Source organism: Triturus cristatus, chromosome 4_2 (assembly GCF_964204655.1).
Source record: "Triturus cristatus chromosome 4_2, aTriCri1.1, whole genome shotgun sequence".
NCBI classification, from domain to species: Eukaryota; Metazoa; Chordata; class Amphibia; order Caudata; family Salamandridae; genus Triturus; species Triturus cristatus.
The window spans coordinates 169,369,826-169,393,735 of NC_140586.1; the positions used below are offsets into that span (position 1 = coordinate 169,369,826).

At 41.3% G+C, this 23,910-nt stretch overlaps 1 protein-coding gene across 2 annotated transcripts in view; it reads left to right on the forward strand.

Annotated features, from left to right (window-relative positions):
* NAB2 (NGFI-A binding protein 2) overlaps nucleotides 1-23,910 on the forward strand; it is a 127,345-nt gene that overhangs the window by 76,518 nt on the left and 26,917 nt on the right. For both annotated transcript variants that reach the window (XM_085600972.1, XM_085600973.1), the window contains exons 3-4: nucleotides 72-205; nucleotides 23,673-23,730. In XM_085600972.1, the coding sequence (XP_085457098.1) occupies nucleotides 72-205; nucleotides 23,673-23,730 (192 nt within the window). The remainder of the gene's footprint in view (nucleotides 1-71; nucleotides 206-23,672; nucleotides 23,731-23,910) is intronic.

A 23,910-nucleotide genomic window follows, 5' to 3' on the forward strand; every position in this document is an offset into this window, starting at 1 on the left:
CATATTTCCGTTGGATGGCAGTTATTGACACAGTGCTGTTCTTCTCCCCCCCTCTTGCCCTTACCCACCAGTTGACCATTAATGAGGCTGCTGCCCAGTTCTGCATGAGGGACCACTCCCTGCTTCTGCGTCGCGTGGAGCTCTTCTCATTGTCCAGGCAAGTTGCTCGGGAGAGCACCTATCTTGCCTCACTCAAGAGTTCCAGGTAAGCTCTCACTTAGAAAAAAATCTTTGCACTGCACTCTTTAAGCATCTACTTATGAAATTAACTCTGCCAACACATACAGCAACAGTTCAGTTGTGAACCAAATAGGCTCGTCAAAGGTCCATGATAGTGCTCAGATATGGTCAGCTCTAGAAATTAGGGGAGAGCCGTATGCATCTGTGCCTTGTAACACTAGAGTCCTTTCTACTGGTGAAGGTCGTCTTCTGTGACGTCAGATATTACATCACTGATGACATATGTGTCTTTATGAAAAATAAATATTTGTAATATATGTATAGCTAAAGATTAATGGAAGAAGACATGGGTAAATAAGTGTCTAAATACAGTGATGTAAATCTGACGTCATCAGCAGAGGATTGCGGTCGCGTGAGTTATAGTTGCCTGCAGTAACTATAACGGGGGAATTTTATTGTTTTTTTACGAGTGAAATGTCCAGCTAACTATAACTATAACATGTGTGAAACCTATGGTTTTTTAAGTGAATATATATATATATATATATAGATAGATAGATAGATAGATAGATAGATAGATATCTTCATCAGGCAAATATTTTTGCTTTTTGTGATACCTCTGTGCTTACAGCTGCTAGAAAATTTAGGGCGTGCTCATTCCTTATTCATCCTTAAAAGTGATGTACTCCAGCCCTCCTCAGGAATAACTTTCCAGAGTGGGAAAGTTAATTTGTTGGTAACTGGAAACGGGCAAGTGTTCCAGTCTAAACATTTGTTTTACTAGACCTCTGCCCAAAAAACAGCTCTTTCTTGCCACTGGTGGGAGATTTACTCCAACAGAATCTCTGCCAAACTGGTGGAGTTTCCACAGAAGTATGTCCTGTCCGCATGCAGAAATTCCCACAGATTCTGAAAACTTTTACCAGCAGACAATGTATTTGCGAATGAAAATTTGACCCAGGTGCACAAAAAGCAGTGATTCAGATCCATTGTTTTCATTCATTTGCTTCCTATAGACTGGTCCTGGAAAGCATGATGGAAAACACTCCCTTTTTCTTTTTAACTCTCGTTGGATTAACTCTTCTTCACTTTAGGACTTATGTACCCTGCTCAACTCCTTGTATGTTGAGGGTTCAGGTTGACTCTGCAAGGTAATTACCTAGTACGATGAAGTCTTCATCCTTCCCAAACCGCCCCCCCCCCACATAAGAGTAAACATTTTAAAGGTGAAACCTGACAGAATTTAGCATCGGAAAAAAAACGGTTATTACCAGAACATACAGATTCTGGTTCAGTAACCACCAGAATTTTCATGTTTTTTTCTACACAAAAAAGAGGCTATCTCATAGCAATATGACACCAAACACCAGACCACATGCAATGAAGACCTTTGAATTTGTATTCTGTTTTGAGGCATGGGCAAAATGGGCGCTGGTCCAGGGTCCCAGCCTTTCACGGGGCCCCTGATAGAGCCAGCTCTGTTCTGCATTGGGTCTTGCCTGGGTGATCTTTAATAATTCTTAAACAGATAGTTTTAAATACTGTTTTCCTTTCATTCATTTTAATGTGAGTGACGTGTGAGAGTATTACAGACACTTTGCTGAGAAAAGTTGTGTTCATGTTTCATGCAACATCCATAAAAGAAGCTGCATTTATTTAGATCGAAACATGACCTCACATATGAGAAATGAGAGGGTGCCACAGAGATTATTTGAAGTAACACTGGTGAGCTGCTGCTGTGTGTTACAATATTGAAAACACGCGTAACTAATCCTGAATATCAGATGTAAACACATTTTGAAAATGGTCGTGTGTGCCTGTGCAGTGTCTGTGGCCTGACCAAAAAAAGACACGAAAGGGCTGAAAATGAAATCATAAATTCAAAGCTGTTCTGAAAAGGGGCCACCAAAATACTTTTGGCCCATGGCCCCCAATATCCTTAAGATGTCCCTGGTATTCTGAATATAGTTTCCCTCCACCCATACAATTTGGCTTCAAATATATATGCGTCTGTTCCGGGTTATTCACTCTTCTCAACATCAAATGAAGATGGTGATTTGCTGAACAATATAAAAAAGTGCTTGTCTGTAATCTGTTAAGTTTCTCATTGCGCCTCCACTGGAACAGTGTACTGTAGTCACATTCATCGCTCTTCTACGGAACGCACAAGCAGCTTTTGTTTTCCACATTGAATGCCTATGTCAGCCCTGCTGTGTGAGGCGGAATTCCCAGCTTCTTGTAGCTAATAATGGCCCAAGCAGGCTTAGTATCATTGTGTTTGTTGGCAGTACAGGGATCTTGGAGGCCAGCATCATCAAACACGTGATCCTGAGAATCACAGAAAACCCTATAAAATGCAATGTATCACACATCTGTGCAGTGTGGTGCAATATAATTGATATCGTGGGTTGTGCAAATTCTCGTAGTCACATCACAGTGAGTGTTGGCCCGATGGCTTGTTGAGTGAAGTGCCTGCAGCTTACATCTTACATAACCTATAGGTCACAGATTCAAATCCCAGAAGGGCCAACTCTACCTTTCTAATTTGCCTTATTGGGTACAATTAGTTTGATAAATCCTGCTGCCTGCTGCTTATAGAACAGAAAAAGCTTAACAGCCCTATAAAGGATTATATGGTCACAAGAGTTTCATGTAATAAATCATATAGTCATGGAGCAGCGTGAGAGATTCATTTACAGGATGCAATAGAGTCTTGTAACTACAATTCTATCAATAAACTGGAATATAGTAATGTCTATGATTACGTTCAGTCATGAAAAAATCTAATAGCTTGATTTAGACTTGGGCAGATGGGTACTCCGTCACAAACATTACAGATATCCTTCCGCCGTATCACAAGTGCATTATATCCAGTGGCATTTGTAATACTACGGATGGGAGATCCGTCACGTTTGTGTCAAAATAGCCCGTCCCCCGAACTCTAAATCAGACCCTTGGGAGGCCATTAGTATAGCGGGCGGATCGCCACCTCTCTTATGGCGGTGGCGATCCGCCTGCTAAAACTCACCGCCCGCATTCAAATTCCCCCTCGCCACATTACCATGGCGGGGTGGACCCCGGCGTACGGAAAGACCATCCGCCGGTTTTCCACCGGTAGGCAATCCGCCCGATTGCCTACCGGGCAGAAAAGTATTTTATATGTTGGCGGTGTCTGGTATTACAATGCAGGCGGGGACCTGCCTTTCCGTGGTGGCATTGCCGCCACGTAAAGGCAGGTGGTTTTTGACATTGGGGGCCCGTAGCGGGCCCCCAGGAATTCTGGGGAGTGGGGGGTGCACATGGGGGGTACCTATGGTACCTCCTGCAGTGCCATGCACAACATGGCAGGCACCACGCGGTGCCTGCCATGTTGTGTATGGATGTGCACAACATGCCTTCTTGGCATTGCGGCGGGCGGTGCTGAGAGCACCGCCCGCCGCAATGTCAGGAATTCTGCCCGCCAACCTAATGACCCTCTTAGTTTCTATTGGATATTAACCAGTACATTAACTACTTGAACCTCTTCCAAGGCCAGCTTGGATCAAAATCGAGAATTGATTCAGGGGTTGAAGAAAGTCATTGGCAGCAACACTTCCTGGCTTCAGCAGAATTATCATGTCGATTGCCTTAAATGGGCTATGTGCACAGGTGACAGCAGTTCAGTTTTTTTGCAAATCTAACAGACATGGGAACAAGAGCGCGTGAGATTACTCAACAATTATTCTGCATTTTTGCCTGTTTTTTGGGCTAAACCTGATATTATTTTAACACTGGGGTTGCCATCCTATCACTATATCTGCCATTCCTTGTTGAAGATAGCCTGCTACTGATGCAGCGCAGAACGTCAAATTCCCCCTTCGGCACAGACCAACTACCTCGGCATCCAATTCACTCAAATACATTCATTGGTGGGGCCCATAACACCAATATACTTACACTCCGTTGATCTGTATTCTGAGGGAAAATACGCTTCCAAACGCTGACATGAGAGTAATACCTTTACCTTACCCTTAAACACATTGCCCTCAGACTCCTAAGATATCCCTCTCATAAGGAGATGGATCATTTAGTTGTTATATTTGGTTTTAATGAATAATGCTCGTCTATCTATACAATACCTCCTTACCACATTTCTCTTATTCAAATAACCGACACAACACATTTGTCAATTAATCAAATATTCTTTATCTAAATTATATTGCAAGAAAATTAGAAATCATCATCATCATTTCAGAGCATCATATTTACCTGTTCTGGCTAAAGTCGTCCTCTAAGTCAATCAGTCAAAGAAGAATTTTATTCAGCAAAGTTAGGCCGTAATTCAGTCTTTCAAAGATTCAGGATAACAGCTGTCCAGCAGTGTCACCATCCTCTCCGTCAGCATAACGTCAGGAAATCGAGTGCGTCAAAGAAGAGCGGTAGCTAGTTCAATTCCCTACCTACTTTTATAATGAAAATAATATCAAAATGTATCAAGATCGGGGTTTAGAGAGTCTGGATTGGTCAACTTGGATTGGCGGGGTACGGTTCTCAGGGTGTTGAATGATGAAGTCATCAAACTTGTTTGTTCTGGCTTTTAAATTGAGCTTTGTCTTTAGTCTTGGATGGGTTCCCGGAGCGTCCTTGGAAGGTACATGTTCTCCCGGGGTCAGGTCCAGGCCACTGTTGCTGGCGGTGACGTCTGCGCATTTCACCCAGAACCTCGTGTTGTCAGGGCAGTCACGTTTAACGTCTCGTTCAGCCATTTTGTATAGGCCGAAATGGTCAACTTAAACAAAAGAAACACAAAAACGTAATTAAAACATAGAAATAACTAATAAAATGTTATCCCCTTGCTAATACCAATAAAGAGAAAAGAAACCTACTGCCTACACAAGAGTGATATACATAAGCCCAAGTTAGGGTGTAAGTTGCATGGAAATGACAGGCTAAAAAACAGACCCAAAAAGACAGCGAAACAGATGACAGAAAGTAATCAACACAAGATTTATTTGAATAAATAAAGGTCAGGATAATAATCTTGTACACAAAGTAAGTCAGGAGCAATAAATTCCACAATTCAGATATAAGAAGGTCCCACACGAAAGCAGTCATACACACAATCATTCATACAACATACTCATGAGTTCAACAGAGAGCATATTTACACAAAAACATTTTTTTTTACAATTGACTTAAAAATAATTGGCATCAAAAGAATGTACAATTTGACATAATAAAGATTAAAGAGGACTCGTGCACTCCCAGGTTTTTACAGATAGACGAAGTCTTCAGGTAGGCACGTACGAGTGCCTACCCATCCAACATATAGGGGCCCCCCTTCTATTGGATCCCCTTGCGAATACCTATATGTGTGTGTATTTATCTAGCAAAAGCAACACTCAGAGCGGTTTATACTCACTGAATAAAGCACAAATCACAAATACATCACCAAAGCAACATATAACATGCAATATTCTAATTTTCTACTATTAATATGAGTACACAAGTTAATTCACAATTAATATAGCCATGCAAAGTGCAATTCCCACATGTAATTCTTTTGTTAATATAGTTGGTGAGTTATCACTTCAAACAAATTAATAATATTACGATTAATTGATTTTTCGGATTAATATAAACATGCAGAATAGGTTGGTATACAAAATTTTGTACTACCCGCTCCAGCAATCCCCCCTTTGGTGATTATATCACCACACTAATTTAAAATGTTGTATCCCTTTTACAGAAATTTCAAATTGATTTCTTGTTTTGTTCATATTTCAGTTTCCCCTGTTTCTTCTCTTTTTACTGTTTTATACATGCTATCTTTTAATTCTTCAAGTTCTATTTCTTCAAATTCTCTTTCTTGTTTCTTATCCCTTCTCCTTAAGTTTTCTCTTTTTATTCTTTTCTGGTTTTTATTCTTTCTGCAACAAATACAACCTAGTCTAATTATTAATACTAAGGAAATCACACAAGTTAATGGAAATACCTAGTTTTACTACAAAGTCTTTAATAACTGATATTTTCTTACCAATCTTCTCCCAAACACCTTCAACCTCCAGTGGTACAATTTCGTTATGCAATTCTGTAATGTTTTTAATATAATTTTTCAAATCTTTACTTTCGTCAGGAATGTAAGTACAACAATGTTGAACTTTCAGCATTCCACAGACTCCACCCTCTTTTGCCAATAAAATATCAAGGGCAAGTCGATTTTGCATTACCATAGCACGCATGGCAACCATTTCATTATTTACCAATAAAAATCCTCCAGCGGTGCTTGTTGACAAGCGATCCACTACTGTTGAAAGTTTTCTAATTTTGTTCGCATTCAGAGATATTCCCACTGCGGGTATCAGTGCTCCAAAAATGTCACCCACAATTTCAGTCCAAGATTCTCTCTTACTACGTGCTAAATAACTACCTAAACTATGTACACCATCTTCTCCTCTATCCATGTGAAAAATCTTTGGAAAAACCAGGCCAACATAACATGTGCCATACCAATGGTCTGGCAAACGATAATATGCCCTGTTCCCACAGATAAAATACAGTCCTGGAAAGACTGGATCTCTTCCACCTTTGAATCCCCATCCTCCCATGATTCGTAATGTATCATGGCACTTACTATTCCCTAGAAAATAATTGTCATACGCCATCTGATTCCTTCTTATACACAATTTCCCTTTCTGAGGCCAATCTAAAGCCATAGTTGGACTCGTTTCTCCTCTTAAATGTTTCTCCGTTTCTACATCGCAAACCGTTTTCTCCACTTTCCCTTCTGAAACCTTTCTTTGCATTTTCAATCTCCTTTCTTCAACCATGTCCAAAAATGTCTTTTCCTCTTTCTTTAAACTGCAAGTCAAGTTATTTCTAAATATATATTCTAAGGTTAGTTCATTTGTCTCTAAGAAAAATTCACCTAATCCCTTTGCAGGTTTTACCTTGTTTAGTTTGTTAATTGCTGGTACTTGTGAAAATATAGTATCTACATCTGAAAAATAATACTCTAATTTACCTGTTTGATAAAATAAACTAGCTATTACACTACATGTTATTCCATATGTTACAGGAAGGTGATGATAAGTCACTCCTTCGGATACAGATGCAGGTAATTGCATACATACGTAGCAATCCCTTACGTCCATTGTTTTTACATATTCATACAACAATTTTGAAAACACATTGTTAGAAAAATCTGTTATTGACCTGTCTTTATGTAAATAGTTTTTATCTATTCTAGTTGGAACTACCTTTTGAACTTTCCCTATATTAGTTATCTTATCACTATGTCCTTCTAATGTATCCACAGTAACTTTAAATGAAATTAGTAGAGCGAGAACACTCCAAAGAAGCATTAATAATCCTGTACAAAAGCAACACATTTTGCACCATCTTCTAAGGAAGGTACATCTACTTTTGCTACTTTTTATGATTGCCATCTTTCTTAAATGAGCCGTTTCTTTTGACTTAGCCTCTTCTACTTCACAACTAGTTTCTAACCCAAGGCTTCTAAGCACCTACGTGGTTCTACCAGTTTTTGTCTTTTTCAGTATTTTATTGTTTTTCCATCAGTAATTTTCTTGTCTCATTCAATTTGGCATCTCATCATCTTTCACTTTCCCTACGTTTTCAACATACAGGTTGTCCTGAATATCCGCTTCTTCTCCAATATCGGACAAGATAACTCTCAGGATTTCCGATTTGTCGTCTTCCTCAACCACTTCCGGTACAGTCACCTCTGGATTTCCTTGGCTATCCGCCTCTTCCTTCACTTCAGGCAGGGCCACATATGTCCATTCCGGTGATTTATACTTCTGGTTAGATTTTCTTGTTCGTTTGTTTTCTTTGATTACTGTCTGTTCTTCTTCTTTCGATTTTTCCTGACTCGTTACTTCATTCCCCTGTTCAGCTCTTGGCGAATTTACACGTGTCAGTCGATATCTTAGTCTCTTTATCTTGTTTGGCCACACCTCGTCTTTGGCCGCTCTTTTCAGTTTACTCCCTTTATCATTCTTTTCAGTTCTCCAAGCTCTCTTTCTCAGAACTCGGCCTTCTGGTATTTCATCTTCACTTTGTTCAGATTCTGTTTCAACTTGCTTTTTACCTGCAACGAGTTCCTTTTCCACCTCTTTTGTTTTCCCTACTTCTGTCCCTCCTCGAATCTCAGTCATGCAATCTTCCTGCTGACTACTTGTCCTTGCTTCTAACTATATCTTGGAGTTCCCTACACCTCCTCGGGGGTCTTCCGCAATATTCTTTCCCTCTCTCTCTGTATCTGGCACCTGTCCATCTAAAGGTGTTGTTTCAGGTGGAATTTCTCTCAATCTTTTATCTGGCACTTCCTTCTCACAGATTTCTTTTATTGTCTCTCCACTGTCCTTTTCTTTGTTCTTCCTTTGTTCTTTCTTGGATGAATGGGCTCTTGATTCTGTCTCTGAGTCTGAACTGGATTCAGAAATCTGCAATCTTTTCCTCAGGGAGTTACTTCTGGGGACCAAAGTTAACCTTGGATCTGTCTCCCCCCTTTCAGAGTTTTCTCCTTCTTTATCTTCTTCATCTGACTCAGTACTGGATTCTGACTCATCAAAATACTCCTTTTCTTTACAGTCAACTGGATTTGGAATTCTCAAGGTATGACTTGCATGGATCCAGTTCTTCAATCCAGCACACTTCACAGCTGTTGTTGTAGTCAAGATGACTTGCCTTGGTTTTCCCCACCTGGGAACCAAACAGTTTCTTCTTCTGTGTACTTTTATCCTTACCCAGTCCCCTGGGCTTAGATCATGAGCTGGCTTCTTTTCAAGAGTGGTGGCATCCGCTCCAACCTGATGAAACACAGAATGAACTGCGTCAGCCAGGCTTTTACAGTATTCCAATACCATGTCATCAGTTATTGTCATCAGCTTGTTGACTGGTATAAATACATGTCTCATTGCGCGTCCCATGAGGATTTCATGAGGACTCAAACCAGAAGTTCTGTCTGGTATTGATCTAATAGTCATCAGTACTAGAGGCAAGACATCGGGCCATTTCATACCTGTGGCTAAACACATTTTCCCTATTCTGTTTTTGATAGTACCATTCATTTGTTCTACTACACCAGAAGCATCTGGTCGGTAGGCACAATGCAGTTTTTGTCGTACATTCAATGCTTCGCAAATCAATTTTATGGTCTCCTTATGAAAATGTCCTCCTCTGTCTGATTCAATTGTTACTGGGAACCCAAACCTAGGTATAAATTCCCTCAACAATAATTTTGCCACTGTCATTCCATCATTTCTTCTTGTTGGGAACGCCTCTACCCACCTGGAAAATAGGCACACCATCACCAAAACATACCTCAACCTGTTACAAGGAGGCATTTCAATGAAATCTACTTGCATTCTGGTGAAAGGCCCTCCTTCTCGACCTATTGTTCCTAGACTCACCACTGTCTTTCTTCCGGTATTGTACTGCTGACAAATTAGACATCTTTGACAAATACTTTCTGCCACAAGCCTAAACTTGGCATTATACCAAGTCTGTTTAAAAGACCTAATCATGGCGTCTCTCCCTATATGTCCCTGTCCATGATACATCCGTGCCATGGCAGACATCATGCTATCAGGCATAACTGGTCTTCCATCTCGATAGACCCACACATTCTCTCTTGGTGCACATCCTGCTTTTACCCACTGTTTTACTTCTTCCTCTCCTGCTTCTTCCTGCAATTGTCTTACCTCATCCCATGTTCCCACAGTGTTAGTAAACATTGGGAAACAAGAAACCAATTCTTTTTCCTTTGCCCAATTGATTGAATTCGGATTTCGTGCACAATACTGTTCCATGTCATTAGCGAATTTATTTCCAGTGGCAATGTAATCACCACTGCGACTATGAGCAGCACATTTTACCACAGCCAATTGCTTAGGCAGCTGTATTGCCTCAAGCAACTTTCCAACCACTTCAGCATTCTTAATGGGAGTCCCACTTGAGGTCAGGAAACCTCTTTGCAGCCAAATTTGGCCGAAATCATGGACCACCCCGTAGCCATACTGGCTATCAGTTATCACAGTCACTCTCACACTTTTCCAAATCTTACATACTCTGGTCAGGGCGATAAGTTCAGCTACTTGGGCCGACCTTACTCCTTTCAAATAGGATGCTTCCATCACTGCTGCAACCGCATATGCTGCACTTAGCACTCCATCATCTGTTCTCAAACAAGATCCATCAACAAACATGACATAATCACTTTCTGGTAAAGGGTCATCTTTTATCTCAGGCCTTGGTTTTGTACAAAAATCAAGTACATCCAAACCATCATGATCTGCTTCATCTCTTACCTCCACATGCTCTACATCAGGCAACAATGTTGAAGGATTCACATTCACGCATCTCACAAGACTCACATTCGTTGCGCCCAAAATGACCTTTTCATACTTAGTCAGTCGGCTGTGCGTCATATACTGAGTACGACTCCTTGTTAAAAGAATCGCCACATCATGAGGCACAAACACTTTCACAGGGTATCCCATCACAATTCCTTCACTCTGTTCCAAACTTCGACATGTTGCAGCTACTGCTTTCAGACACCCAGGAAGGGCTACAGCTACTGGGTCCAACATAGATGAAAAATATGCAATTGGTTTCCTCAGTTTTCCATGTTTCTGCACTAGAACAGAGAGTGCACATCCACTTCTTTCACTGCAATACAACTTGAACTCCTTATCATAGTCAGGCATACCTAATGCTGGCGCGTCACACAATCCTTCTCTTAACTTCTTGAATGCTGCCAACTCCTCTTTGTTCAAATCAATCGGATCTCTCACATCACTTCTTTTTAGACGTACCAAAGGTTTTGCAATCAATGAAAAATTGCCTATCCATTGACGACAATATCCAACCATTCCCAGAAACATTCTCACTTCTCTTTGGGTCATTGGTGGACTCATTCTTTTTATGATCCTGATTCTGTCTATGGTTATTTTCCTGTGTCCTTTCTCAATGCTGTGTCCCAAATATTGGACTTCTTTCTTACAAAATTGTAATTTTGATGGTGACACTTTTAGTCCTCCATCTGCCAAATGATTCAACAAGGCTACCGTGTCTACCTCACAAGCTTCACGAGTTTTCGATGCCACAAGTAGGTCATCGATATACTGGACTAGTACTGAATTTTCAGGCATTTCTAGACTCTCCAAAGACTTTTTCAATAGCTGATTGAATATTGAGGGGCTTTCTGTATACCCCTGTGGAATTCGGCACCACGCCAAAATACGCTCGCTGAAACGAAATGCAAAAATTTGCTGACTGTCATGGTGCAATGGGATGGAAAAGAAAGCATGGCACAAATCAATCACTGTGTACCATTCTGCGTCATGAGGGATCTGATATAAAATAACAGATGGATTAGGTACAATGGGACAACATGGTACAACAATTTTGTTTATCTTTCTCAGATCTTGCACTATTCTGAATTTCCCACTAGGCTTTTTCAGTCCCATTATCGGTGAATTACATGGGCTACTCATTATTTCTCTCAAAATTCCTTGTTTTATCATTTTCTCAATCACAGGAGTAACTCCTTCAATTATTTCAGGGGTCAATTTATATTGTGCAACATTTGGATAACATACTCCTTCTTTTACAGTTATCTTTACTGGATCTACATTCCTCATCAATCCTACATCTTCTCCTGTGAAGTCCCAAACTTCTGTTTTTACTGATTGTTTCAATTCTTTTGGTAGTTCGTTAGGGTTGAATACAGCATATGTTCCTGTAACCTCTTTCTCTCTGTTTGCCAATGTCATTTTATACAACACATCATCATCTGGTGTTTCAAAGGCTATTCCATCTGGAGTACAAAATATAGTGCAATTCATCTTGCACAATAACTCCCTACCTAACAAGTTCACAGGACTAGTGTCACACACTACGAATCTGTGCATTTCAGAAAATTTCCCTATACTAACTTTCACTGGTTCTGTAAGGTAAGTTTTAATCTGTCTGTTGGAGACCCCAACTACTTGGATCGTTTCATCCGAGAGAGGAAGATTCTTAACATCAGCTGATCTAACAGTTGATCGAGTAGCACCAGTATCAACTAGGAAAGTAATATTCTCATTATTAACTTTTCCATCTACAAATGGGCCTGTCTGGTCTACTTCTAGAGTTGCGCCAAGTACGCACTCTGCTTCCTCCCTTCGGCACTGTCAATAACCTTCTTCTGAATCGCTTTCATCGCGTTGCAGCCAATACTGCAAAGCAGCGCTAGTGCGTTGCGGCTTATTTACCTGTTCTTTGTTGTAGAATCCATTCTCCTTACTATACTTCTGGCAATTTTTGTTCTGTGGAAAAGGTGGTTTTGGCACCCGATTCTGTTGTGTTACACCCTGCTGTTGTCGTTGCTGTTGACCACTCACCTCATTCTGCACCTGTGGATTCAAGGATGAATTTTCATCATTAGTACTTGGTGGATTCTTACACTCAGATTTCCAATGCCCTATCCTACCGCAATTATGACACGGAATTTTTTTTAGCTTCCTCAATATTCCCTTTATTTTTCCCAGGATTAAATCTTTCTTTTGACCCAGCTTGTTCCACTAATTGTGCTTCCTGTCTCTCTGCTACTTTTACCTGTGCCCACATTGCCTTCTCTTTTAGTTGTCGCTGTTTTGCTTCAATTTCATCACTAAAATATTTAGCATGTCTCAATACTTCGTCTATTTTCTTGTTTTGCCAATCTACCGTATGCTGTTTGATCATTTCACTAATTTCTGGATGAAGACCATATACAAACCTGTATACGAAATGACTCAAATCCTTGTCACTCAAATTTTCATCTCCACTGAATTGTTTAAAAGCTAAGATTAACCTCTCATAATAGACATGTACTGCTTCTTTGCTTTCTTGATGTGTTCTGTCAATTTTCACCCAATCCGTCTCTTTAGGGGGTACCTTGTTCTTCAGGAATGCCATAACCTGTTCATATTTCTTCATTACCTCAAGGTCTGGAGCTCCTGTCTTAGGATCCCTTGGGTATTCCTGTGTTGGCCAATCTATTACTATTTTACATTCTTTCCATCGATCTGCTGGTACAATTATGTCAAACAGGCTATTCAGATCAATCCACAATACTTTGGATAATTTCACAAATCTGTCCACCTGTCTATACCACTCGACGGGCTTTTCACGCAGTCGAGGGAAGTCATTCGTAAATGACAAAATATCCTGTCTAGTCCATGAGACATGCACATATCCTCCTCCTGGAATCTCTCTCATAGGGTATTCTGTCACAACCTTCTCTTTCTCTCTAACAGGATAAGCTGAAAAAGTTTTGTTTGAAACTTCGTCTCGCTTACGATACCATCTGCTCTTCCATTTGTCCACATCTCCCCATTTTCTCAACAAAATAATTATATCCTTAATCTGACCTATTCGTCCTGTGGTATTCATGTTTTCAATGTCTTTTTCGGTGAAATCTACTCGATAGGGTTTCTGTAAGGCTTTTACCCTGTCAATATCAATACCCATCTCATTTGCCACTTCTTCTAATCTTTCATGAAGACTTTTCGCTCTCCATGTTACGCTTTTGCACAGAAATAACAATTCCTCATCTTGGTAGGTTTTTAACTTCTCTGTCGGAATAGTTCCTACTATTAATTCTTCCAGAACCATTCGTAATTTAGCTACATCTATTGACTGAGATTCCTTGTCTTTCTTTTGCAAGCTTATCAACCATTCACTCAACTCCTCTGTAGATGGTCCTACTGACTTCTCTACATTTCTTGTCCAAAATCTTTTTGTGTTTCTGACATATTCTCTATCATTGTCATACGTTTCTGTGCACAGTTCTGACATACAAACGGGTTATTTGAAAATGTTGGTTCAATCATACTCATAGTCTGTCGCCATGGATTCTCACTCTGACTCATTCTTGGTTGTTCAACCGGTTTATTACTTTTATAAGGGACTGTCAAACAATGTTCGCTGTCTTTCTGCTTGTCAAAAATAGGCATTACTGGACCTATCGTTACTGGTACAGTCACCGCTTTCAGATTCTTAGTCAATTCTCTTATTTTCTCCGTTAGTTCTAGGGTTGTTTTAGCTAATTCTGCTGAATTTTCTCCATCCAGTTTTCCTCCAGACTTCTTTTCTACCTCTCTAATAGGATTGTTTCTTCCCAAATCTTGGAACTCTGGTTCCGATTTTATGATTCGTACTGTTTCTTTCATTGGGGCACTTGGAGTTAATATTTCTGGTTCTGGTCGATATGGAGGTGGATTTTTATAAAACATATCATCAAGAACATCATCCTCGGACTCATTCACTCCATACCCTTTCGTCTCCACATTATGCCTCTTTTCTACACACTTTCGTCCTTCATTCTCTCCTGCAGTTCTTACGGGAAACATACCCTCAGTCATACTCGCATTCCGCCACCTTCTCATTCGATCATCATGCATCTCATGTCCGTACGATCTACCAAACAAGTACCTATATCCTCTACCATTTCTCTGTCTTTCTCGGTCATGCATTTCGTCTTCCCACTCCGTCAAAGCCTCAAATGGAGTCAGTCTAGGTCTTGGTTCTAAATTAATAATTTTCTCTCTCAAATTTCTCAAAACAGCCAAATTGAATGAACCATGTTCTGGAAAAGCTAACACTCCGTCCTTCTCTGTATACTTAACCCAGTTGTCTAACCAAATACAGGTGTGATATCCATATTTCGCAATCATTAATGATGCAGGGGTTTTCGGTGGAGGAAGTAACTATCCTTCCCTAGTTAAGATCGGTTTATCCTTTTTAAACCTCTTCTTAATTTTACCAAACCATGACTTTTTCTCCTTTTCTGGTGGTTTGTAATACATTTTCCTTTCTTTCGTGTCTCACTAGTTTCTCCCTACGACTGTACCACTACTCTGTCCAATCGCAGCGCGACTCACACTAACGCACCAATAGGGAGCGTTTTACGTCACCCTGTATTTCTCCACTCCTAGCGCGGCGCACACTAACGCACCAATCTGGAGCGTTTTACAGTTCTGACCGACTGTCCAATCCCAGCGCAGTCGTTCTGACGTCAGCAGCCGCTGCGGCAGCTCCTTCTCCTGTCTACCCCTCCCTTACAAATCTGCTCCACAAGCTTGTTTCAATTTCTTCAATTCTGTTAGTAACAACATAAAAACGTCTCCGTTGTCCGCTTCGCTAACCAAAGAATAGCAATAGACCTTTCTGGTGAGAATTCCGTCTTTCCCGAGAGCAGCGCTTACCTCTGCCCTACTACGGAATCGTTACATCCGTTGATAAAGTAGCACATCCCTCTACTTCACCCTTCTAACAAGCATTAGCTAACTTTCTCTAGTATTTAAGACACATAGTTGGAGACCCAATGCTCCTGAGAAATAAACCCAGAGTTTCACAATTAACCTGAATGCTATTTCGCTCTCGCACTTTCACAGAATCCTGTCTTTCCCGAGAACAACGAACAGTCTGTCCTACTACAGAATTATGACATACGTTAACCAAGCAGCGCTTCCCTCTACTTTGCCCTTCTAGCAAGCTCAGAGAATAGCTACTACCTTTCCAGTGATAAGCGTTATCGGAATGCCAGTTGGATCCCTGGTACCTAAGACCAGAATTTCACAGGTAACCTTCGCTATCATACACACTTCTCTCACACAGAAAATGTCTCTAATGGCAACACACGGCGATGTCACCGAATCGAACCCAGACAATGCGTCGTGCAACTTCAATCATCACACGTTTTCTCCTGTGTACCTACAGGATAACAACAATTCCGTCTTTCCTGAGAACAGCGCTTACCTCTGCTCTACTACGGAACCGTTACAAACTTCCGACTTCCTACGTCCCAGAAGCCGTGCAAACAACATAAAACTCAACACGACTCACCATAGAGTGTTAGTGCATAAATCAATATCAATAACCAATAATCAATATGCTATTTACAAGCAAATAATCACCTAACCAAAACAATGAAAACCATTGTCTTGCTACCAGAAAACTGATGCAGCGCAGAACGTCAAATTCCCCCTTCGGCACAGACCAACTACCTCGGCATCCAATTCACTCAAATACATTCATTGGTGGGGCCCATAACACCAATATACTTACACTCCGTTGATCTGTATTCTGAGGGAAAATACGCTTTCAAACGCTGACATGAGAGTAATACCTTTACCTTACCCTTAAACACATTGCCCTCAGACTCCTAAGATATCCCTCTCACAAGGAGATGGATCATTTAGTTGTTATATTTGGTTTTTAATGAATAATGCTTGTCTATCTATACAATACTTCCATACCACATTTCTCTTATTCAAATAACCGACACAACACATGTGTCAATTAATCAAATATTCTTTATCTAAATTATATTGCAAGAAAATTAGAAATCATCATCATCATTTCAGAGCATCATATTTACCTGTTCTGGCTAAAGTCGTCCTCTAAGTCAATCAGTCAAAGAAGAATTTTATTCAGCAAAGTTAGGCCGTAATTCAGTCTTTCAAAGATTCAGGATAACAGCTGTCCTGCAGTGTCACCGTCCTCTCCGTCAGCATAACGTCAGGAAATTGAGTTCGTCAAAGAAAAGTGGTAGATAGTTCAATTCCCTACCTACTTTTATAATGAAAATAATAACAAAATGTATCAAGATCGGGGTTTAGAGAGTCTGGATTGGTCAACTTGGGGTGGTGGGGTACGGTTCTCAGGGTGTTGAATGATGAAGTCATCAAACTTGTTTGTTCCGGCTTTTAAATTGAGCTTTGTCTTTAGTCTTGGATGGGTTCCCGGAGCGTCCTTGGAAGGTACATGTTCTCCCGGGGTCAGGTCCAGGCCACTGTTGCTGGCGGTGACGCCTGCGCATTTCACCCAGAACCTCATGTTGTCAGGGCAGTCATGTTTAACGTCTCGTTCAGCCATCTTGTATAGGCCGAAATGGTCAACTTAAGCAAAAGAAACACAAAAACGTAATTAAAACATAGAAATAACTAATAAAATGTTATCACCTTGCTAATACCCATATGTGTGTGTATTTATCTAGCAAAAGCAGCACTCAGAGCGGTTTATACTCACTGAATAAAGCACAAATCACAAATACATCACCAAAGCAACATATAACATGCAATATTCTAATTTTCTACTATTAATATGCGTACACAAGTTAATTCACTATTAATATAGCCATGCAAAGTGCAATTCCCACGTGTAATTCTTTTGTTAATATAGTTGGTGAGTTATCACTTCAAACAAATTAATAATATTACAATTAATTGATTATTCGTATTAATATAAACATGCAGAATGGGGGGGTATACAAAATATTGTACTACCCGCTCCAGCACTACAATAGCCAGTATTTATGAATACCAATTAAGACTTCATGATGGAGAAGAAAAGGTGGCTTATCAGGGCTCCATCATCAGAATCTTAATTGAAGTCATAAACATCTCTCCGTGCTAGTGTCTTAAGGATGGTAATCCATTTGAAATGAGGATCTTACCTTTCCCTTTAAATAAATGGAACACTTGCCAGTACAAAGACCAATGAGGTACTAGAACTACTTCAGTTACATTGTCAAATTTGAGGTCTTGAAATGGACTACCTTTCTATCTTTCATTTTTTCCATTTGGGCGTTAAAAAAGATTTAAGGAAACACATTTATTAAGAATAGTTCTACCTGCAGATTCCTCATCTCTTGAATCTCCACCAGTCACCACACAGGATCCAGAAAAGTTGAAATAGCTCTCACGTGCCAGTGTGGTGGTCTGGCTCCAACTTAACCCCACCCCTCTCTGGACATGACATCACAAATCCATACCGTCAGTTACCTTTTATATACACCCTTCAATACAGATCTGGAGTTTGTTTCCCATTCTAATTCTCCTTAAAAAATTATATTCGCAGTAATTTAGGGATCATATCACTCATAAAAGTGTCAAGCTTTAAAAGATGTAACTCTTGTTTTGAAGCAGATGTCGATATCGGACTCCCACAACGTCTGTTTTTGTTGCCTGGGCAAAGCATGATTCCAAGGTCTATGAGAAGTGCAGCTGTATGCAGTCCAATGCCATCAAGGAGTGAGAAATGAACTTCTTTATTCCCTGGGCCAGCAGCAAATGGCACTGTTGTCAATGCTCCAGGTCCCACTGCAGGCCATGGTCTTTTTCCACACAGGTATATCCTTAGTGGGCTCCCGCAAAAGAGAAGTCCACCCATCAAAAGTATAATAAGCATTGCAAGAGAGATGCTTCCTCCTGTGGGCATCCTTCCTTTTCACAGGTGAGTTTGTATAGTCGATAGTGCCTTTCTCTGACTCTGGTCTTGTCTTCACATCCTACCCCTATTTTGGAGAATAAGCACCTTGGACAAGCTCCGTACCATCTCCACGCCTAAACTGGGTTTTATGCCCGCTGTCACTGACCCTGCCAAGTGGTATATTTGACAAAGACTTTGGCCATGTTTAGCCTTCCTTCAACACCCTCTGGGCAGCGTTTGGCCCCAAGACGGCTGTAGGACCCTCAACGGGGCCTTCCCTTACAAACCCTTCTCTGGCACTGACTGGCCCCAGTCCACCTCCGAAGGCAAAGACTTTGCTTCTGATGCTAGAGTTTGTGCTGTCTTCGGATCTGCTTCCCGACTTTAGACCCAACCTCAGAACTAGCAAAAATCCTAAAAACTAAGCACCATTTTAGTAAAGGCCAAAAAATAGTTTCAGGCTTTATTGAATGATGAGCCTATTTGCAAGCCTTTGTTTAGAGCACTATGCTTTGCAGGCTTGGATGATAATTTTGGAACGGATCTGACTCTATACAGATGCGTAATATGGTCAACAATGATAAGACCAACTGTAGTGAAGCGGACAAATTGTCTTCCTCCTTTAGATGTTGATAGGGGTGTTTATTTGCCCTTACTAAATGCCCTTGTGCTGGACATTTCTCCTGAACATGGTTAGAACTGAGTGTCTGGCCCGTCCGCATTGAAAATTGCCACCCGCAAAGGAAATTTCCTCCTTTATTGCAGTTCTTTACAAAGGAGAATAAGGCTCATCTTCTCACCACAGAGCTTCTCTTGCCTTCACTCTTCTATTTTGGTTGTATGGGACAAGCTGGCTTATGCTCCTGCTATGTGCTTCATAGTTTGACCTCAGTAATCGTCCTGCCCTGATAATCCCTAGTGTTATTTATTGCCCCCAATAATTTCTAGCCCCGGAAGGGTCGGATGTTATAACGTGCAATAAATATATATCGCACTTGACTGCGGAACAGTTGTAATCAGGGCCTTTGAATTTTGATTCTGTATCTCAGCGTCAAGTATGCCTGTGTCTCTGCCTGGTCATTCAATTTTTCAACATCAAATAAAGATGGTGATCAGCTGCACATTAAGAAATCAGAATGGTTTTGCATGATTTTTCTTATCTGCTCACCATTTGCCTGAAATCCAGGTAGTCCAGACCTCCTTATGTCTGAAACGCATTCCTAATTCTTTCCCTCTACTTCTCCAGACAGAGTGAAAACAAATCGAAGCAATGATCAAGAAAGTTTTTTATCTTGGACATCAAGTTCCTCCACGGCCATGTGGTTTTTGGCTTGTTACTCCTGTGCCCATTGGAAGATGTCCCCACTGCTAGTACCCAACCTCATGGACCATTCTCATGACCACTTTGCCGAGATGATGCATATCTGGCAAGATTACTGATTCCAAGAAGGCTCTCTGCTGAGGCCATGGCCCTGTGGGTTTGGTGGGCAGGGCTAAGATTGTTCCAGTGGCTTCACACTGTCATGACTAAATGTGTTCCGCTGGGTTCTCCGGAGGCACTCTGGCCAAGCGAATGCCTGCCTCCTTCGATTGTTCTCACTGGTTTGGTGTAAAAGCCTATTCTGTGTGAAGAGATTCATGCTGGACCTTGCCATGGCTCATTCACTGGGTTTGGATCCCCTAGCCTCCCAGATCCACCAACAGTACGGGGAGTATAGGGGTTATTCTAAGGGTCAGCCTTATCTGCAATACCTGCCCTCCCTGTCTCTCTAATACTCAAACTGTTATTTTCATAGCTACAGAGGGCGTAGCTCCGCCAAAGGATGCAAAAAAACACTAGCAGAAATCATCTTCTTTATCCTCCCCAACTTCTCCCAACAAATCTTTTTAACTTACCCTCGAGGGGGCATATGCGTTGTATGGGGGGAAGGGAACAAGGCGGGTATCCTCTTTGTTGACATGCTGGTAGTTCTTGACTTAAGACCATTAAGTCCTTAGATCATCAAGAGTAGATACACTGTCGATTTTCAGGATACACCTTCTTCAACCATCCTGTTTCCTTCGTATCTTGGACAGACCATGTCCACTCTTTTTCCCGCAGGAATTTCTTTCCCTCTGAAAAAGGGAAGTATACAAAAAACGTTATGGATGGACTGCTTGAATAAATCTCAGCCACTGGTAATTATTCTGGGCTGCTTCCCAATCTATTGTTATTTTGCATACCATACCCCCTCAGTTTGCATTCGGCCATATGCAAACCCTTCTTGACCCTGCTTTAATAAGTACAGTCCAGCCCCAACTGCCAGGCCAGGTTCTCCCTGAACTGGAACACAAGCAACCCAATACTGATTTCACCCTGCTAAGGGCTTATCAGTCGGGTGCAGCTTGGTTCTAGTAGCAATATGAGCATGAAACTCATATCTAGGCATATCCATTACACCTAGGTCCTTGCACTGAAGTATATAAAAAAAGTGATGGATAGATGCTTGAATTAATGTTAGCTACTGGTAATTACTCAGGCTGCATCCCAATCTATCATTATTTTGCACACCATACCACCTCAGTGTGGACCCAGCCATATGCAAATCTGTCTTGACCCTGGTGCCCCAATAAGAGCAGTCCAGTCCGAACTGCCCTGCCAGGTCTTCCCTGTACTGAAACATGTGAGACCCAATACCGACTTCACCCTGATTGGGGCTTGCCAGTTGGTTGCTTAGTACCAGAGGCACTTACACTGAGCATGGAACACATGTCTAGACGTACCCATGCCACTTACATCATTGCCGTGAAATATATACAAAAATTAATGATGGAATTTTTTTAAAAAATCTCAGCCACATGTATCTGTGTGGGTACGCATCTCAATCCATCGTTATTTTGCAAACCTTGCCACATCAGTTTGGACCCAGCCATATGCAAATCCATCTTGGCCCTGCTCCAATAAGAACAGTCCTGTACAAACTGCCAGGCCAGGTCCTCTATGAACTGGAACACAAACAACTCAAAGCTGGTTTCACTCTAATTGGGGCTCATCAGTCAGGTGCAGCATGGTTCCAGAGGCACAGTGAACACTAGACCAATGTCTGTATGTATGGGTCGTACTTAGGTTATCACAGTGAAGTATACAAATAAATGTTGCCTCACAGTCCCTCTGCTGGAGGCATTGAGGCAGTGGCATTGTGTCCAGGCTCACAATGATTTGGTGATGGTCAGTAATCTGGCCTGCTCCCTTAATTCATGAGCACCAGTGGCATCTTCATCTGGAGGTGGTCTGGGCCATCTTCGCCCTCTGGGGCACTCCTTCCTTGGACCTCTTCAACACGCACAAAAACTCTCATTGCCCACTGTTCTGCAGTATCCATTTTCTTCTGCGAGGGGCTCTGGGTGATTGCGAGGAACTTCCAGCTTCATTGTATGTTCACTTCCCAGCCCTTCGATTCCTCATGCTTTGAGAAAGCTACATCACAAACGGGTGCAGAAGATCTTGATAGTGGCAGACAAGTCGAGGAGCATATGATATTCAGAACTGCCACACTTCTCTCTGAGCTCTCCTCTTCTGCCTCCACTTAGGACAAACCTCCTGTCTTAGTGAAAGGGGTATGTTCTTCATCCAAATCACCAGAGCCTCCATCTTCATGCCTGGAATTTAAATAGGACAATTGGATTTTTGTTGACATACCTTCGGAGGAGGTGGACATTGTCTTAGAGACCAACTGCCCTGCCACCATATTTGTATATACTGCTTGGTGGTCCTTTTTTGTGTCTTAGTATGTAGAGGAAGAGGTGGACCCCTCAAAGCAAGTTTATTCCGTGTGTTGCACATTGTGTTTTCTATGGCCTGGCAAGACTTTGCTTTGGGCAGCCTTAAAGGATATTTGTCTGCCATTTACATTTTTGTTTGTTTGCCGGATCAGCCATCTTTATTCGAATCACTTGTGATGCCCTTCTTGAAAGCGTGGGTTTACATGCTTCCTCTTTCACCTTTTGTTATCCCTCAGTGTGACCTTAATCTGCTCCTCACCTTACTTATGGGTTCACTCTTCAAACCTCTGAACAGTTGTTCCTTAAAATATCTCACACTTCCAAGGAGGAAGCAAGGCTATGCAGTCTTGATCCTTGTAGAGATCTAAATTGCTGCATTGATAGTACTCAATGATCAACTCTTCTTCAGCAATGCTGGTACAGCCAGGCCCTCCTCAAGAAAAATCCCCCAGAAAGCATCACAGCTCACTCTTGCAATATGAAGACTTCTTCTTTGAGATTGTTCAGATATGCTTCGGTCTGTACATCTTGGTTTTGTATGTGTTGAGGTACGACATGGGCTTTGGTCCACACTGTATCTGACATTACTACCTTGACTCTCAAGTGTACACGGATGGCTATTGTACCAGGTATGTGCAGCAGGAGTTATTGGTTTGATCATCTTTTCAGACCCATCCCCTTGTGGGGCACGACTTGGGTATTCATCTAAAAGTGAGGAATCTGCACATACAAGTATCCATGAATAGAACAAGTTAGTTACCGGTGGTAATAATATTACTGAAGGGTACTTTATCTATCTGCAGATTCATCACCTATCCACTCACCTTCCTTTTCTGAGAAGAAGCCCCCCTCCTGTTCAGTAATCGGCTTCCATGCTAGGTTTCTGCACAGAATCCCTGCCAGTTTCAGCAGTATCCTTTCCGTCTATTGGAGCGTGGCAAAATGGCCAGACAGTGCATCGGGTATCTCCATGTGTGGCTCTGTGACATCATATCTGGAAATGGGCAAGAGTCGAGCCAGAGCCATTGCACCACCTTACATGTGCAGGAAAGGAGATTCAAGGAGGGAGGAGTATGCAGGTAGGAGTATCCTTCAGAAAAACACAAGTTTATTTTGTGTGTGTCTGTCTTTGTGTTTCACTTTTCTAAATTGACTAACTAGTGGAGGTTTGTGTTAGACTACTGCAGCTTTTCTTATATTTATACACAGTGCATCAAAGCTCGCTGGGAAAAATCAAACAGTGACATGTTGGCACCACTGATATAATTACATATTGCTGCAAAGTGTTACCTAATTGATCATGCTTATCTGTGCTTTGTGGTGCAGTATAACTAAATCAGCGTGGGCCTATCTGTGTGGATTTGTTTTACTATAATTGGAAAGTGTTATGTATCTGAGCAGGATGACGACACTCAATTGCTAATGTATATCTCTCTGTTATTTGAAGTAAGCCCTAACATATTTACATTTTCTTTCATTTCTAGACTGCATAGTGAGGACAGCAGTGGGATGCCACCTTTGGCAAAAAAGATTAAACAAGAGGTAAATAAATCTTCAATAGCTACAATGCTGCCAAGACCAGACTAATATGATTGAACCCTTCCTTCCAAAAACAAATCCTTGATGGAATTGATGAAGTACTGTGAGATCATCAGCTCAATAGGTTAAAGGCCCCATAGATAGATTCATGAGTGGAGTCCTACCCAAAATAATAGGTTCCGC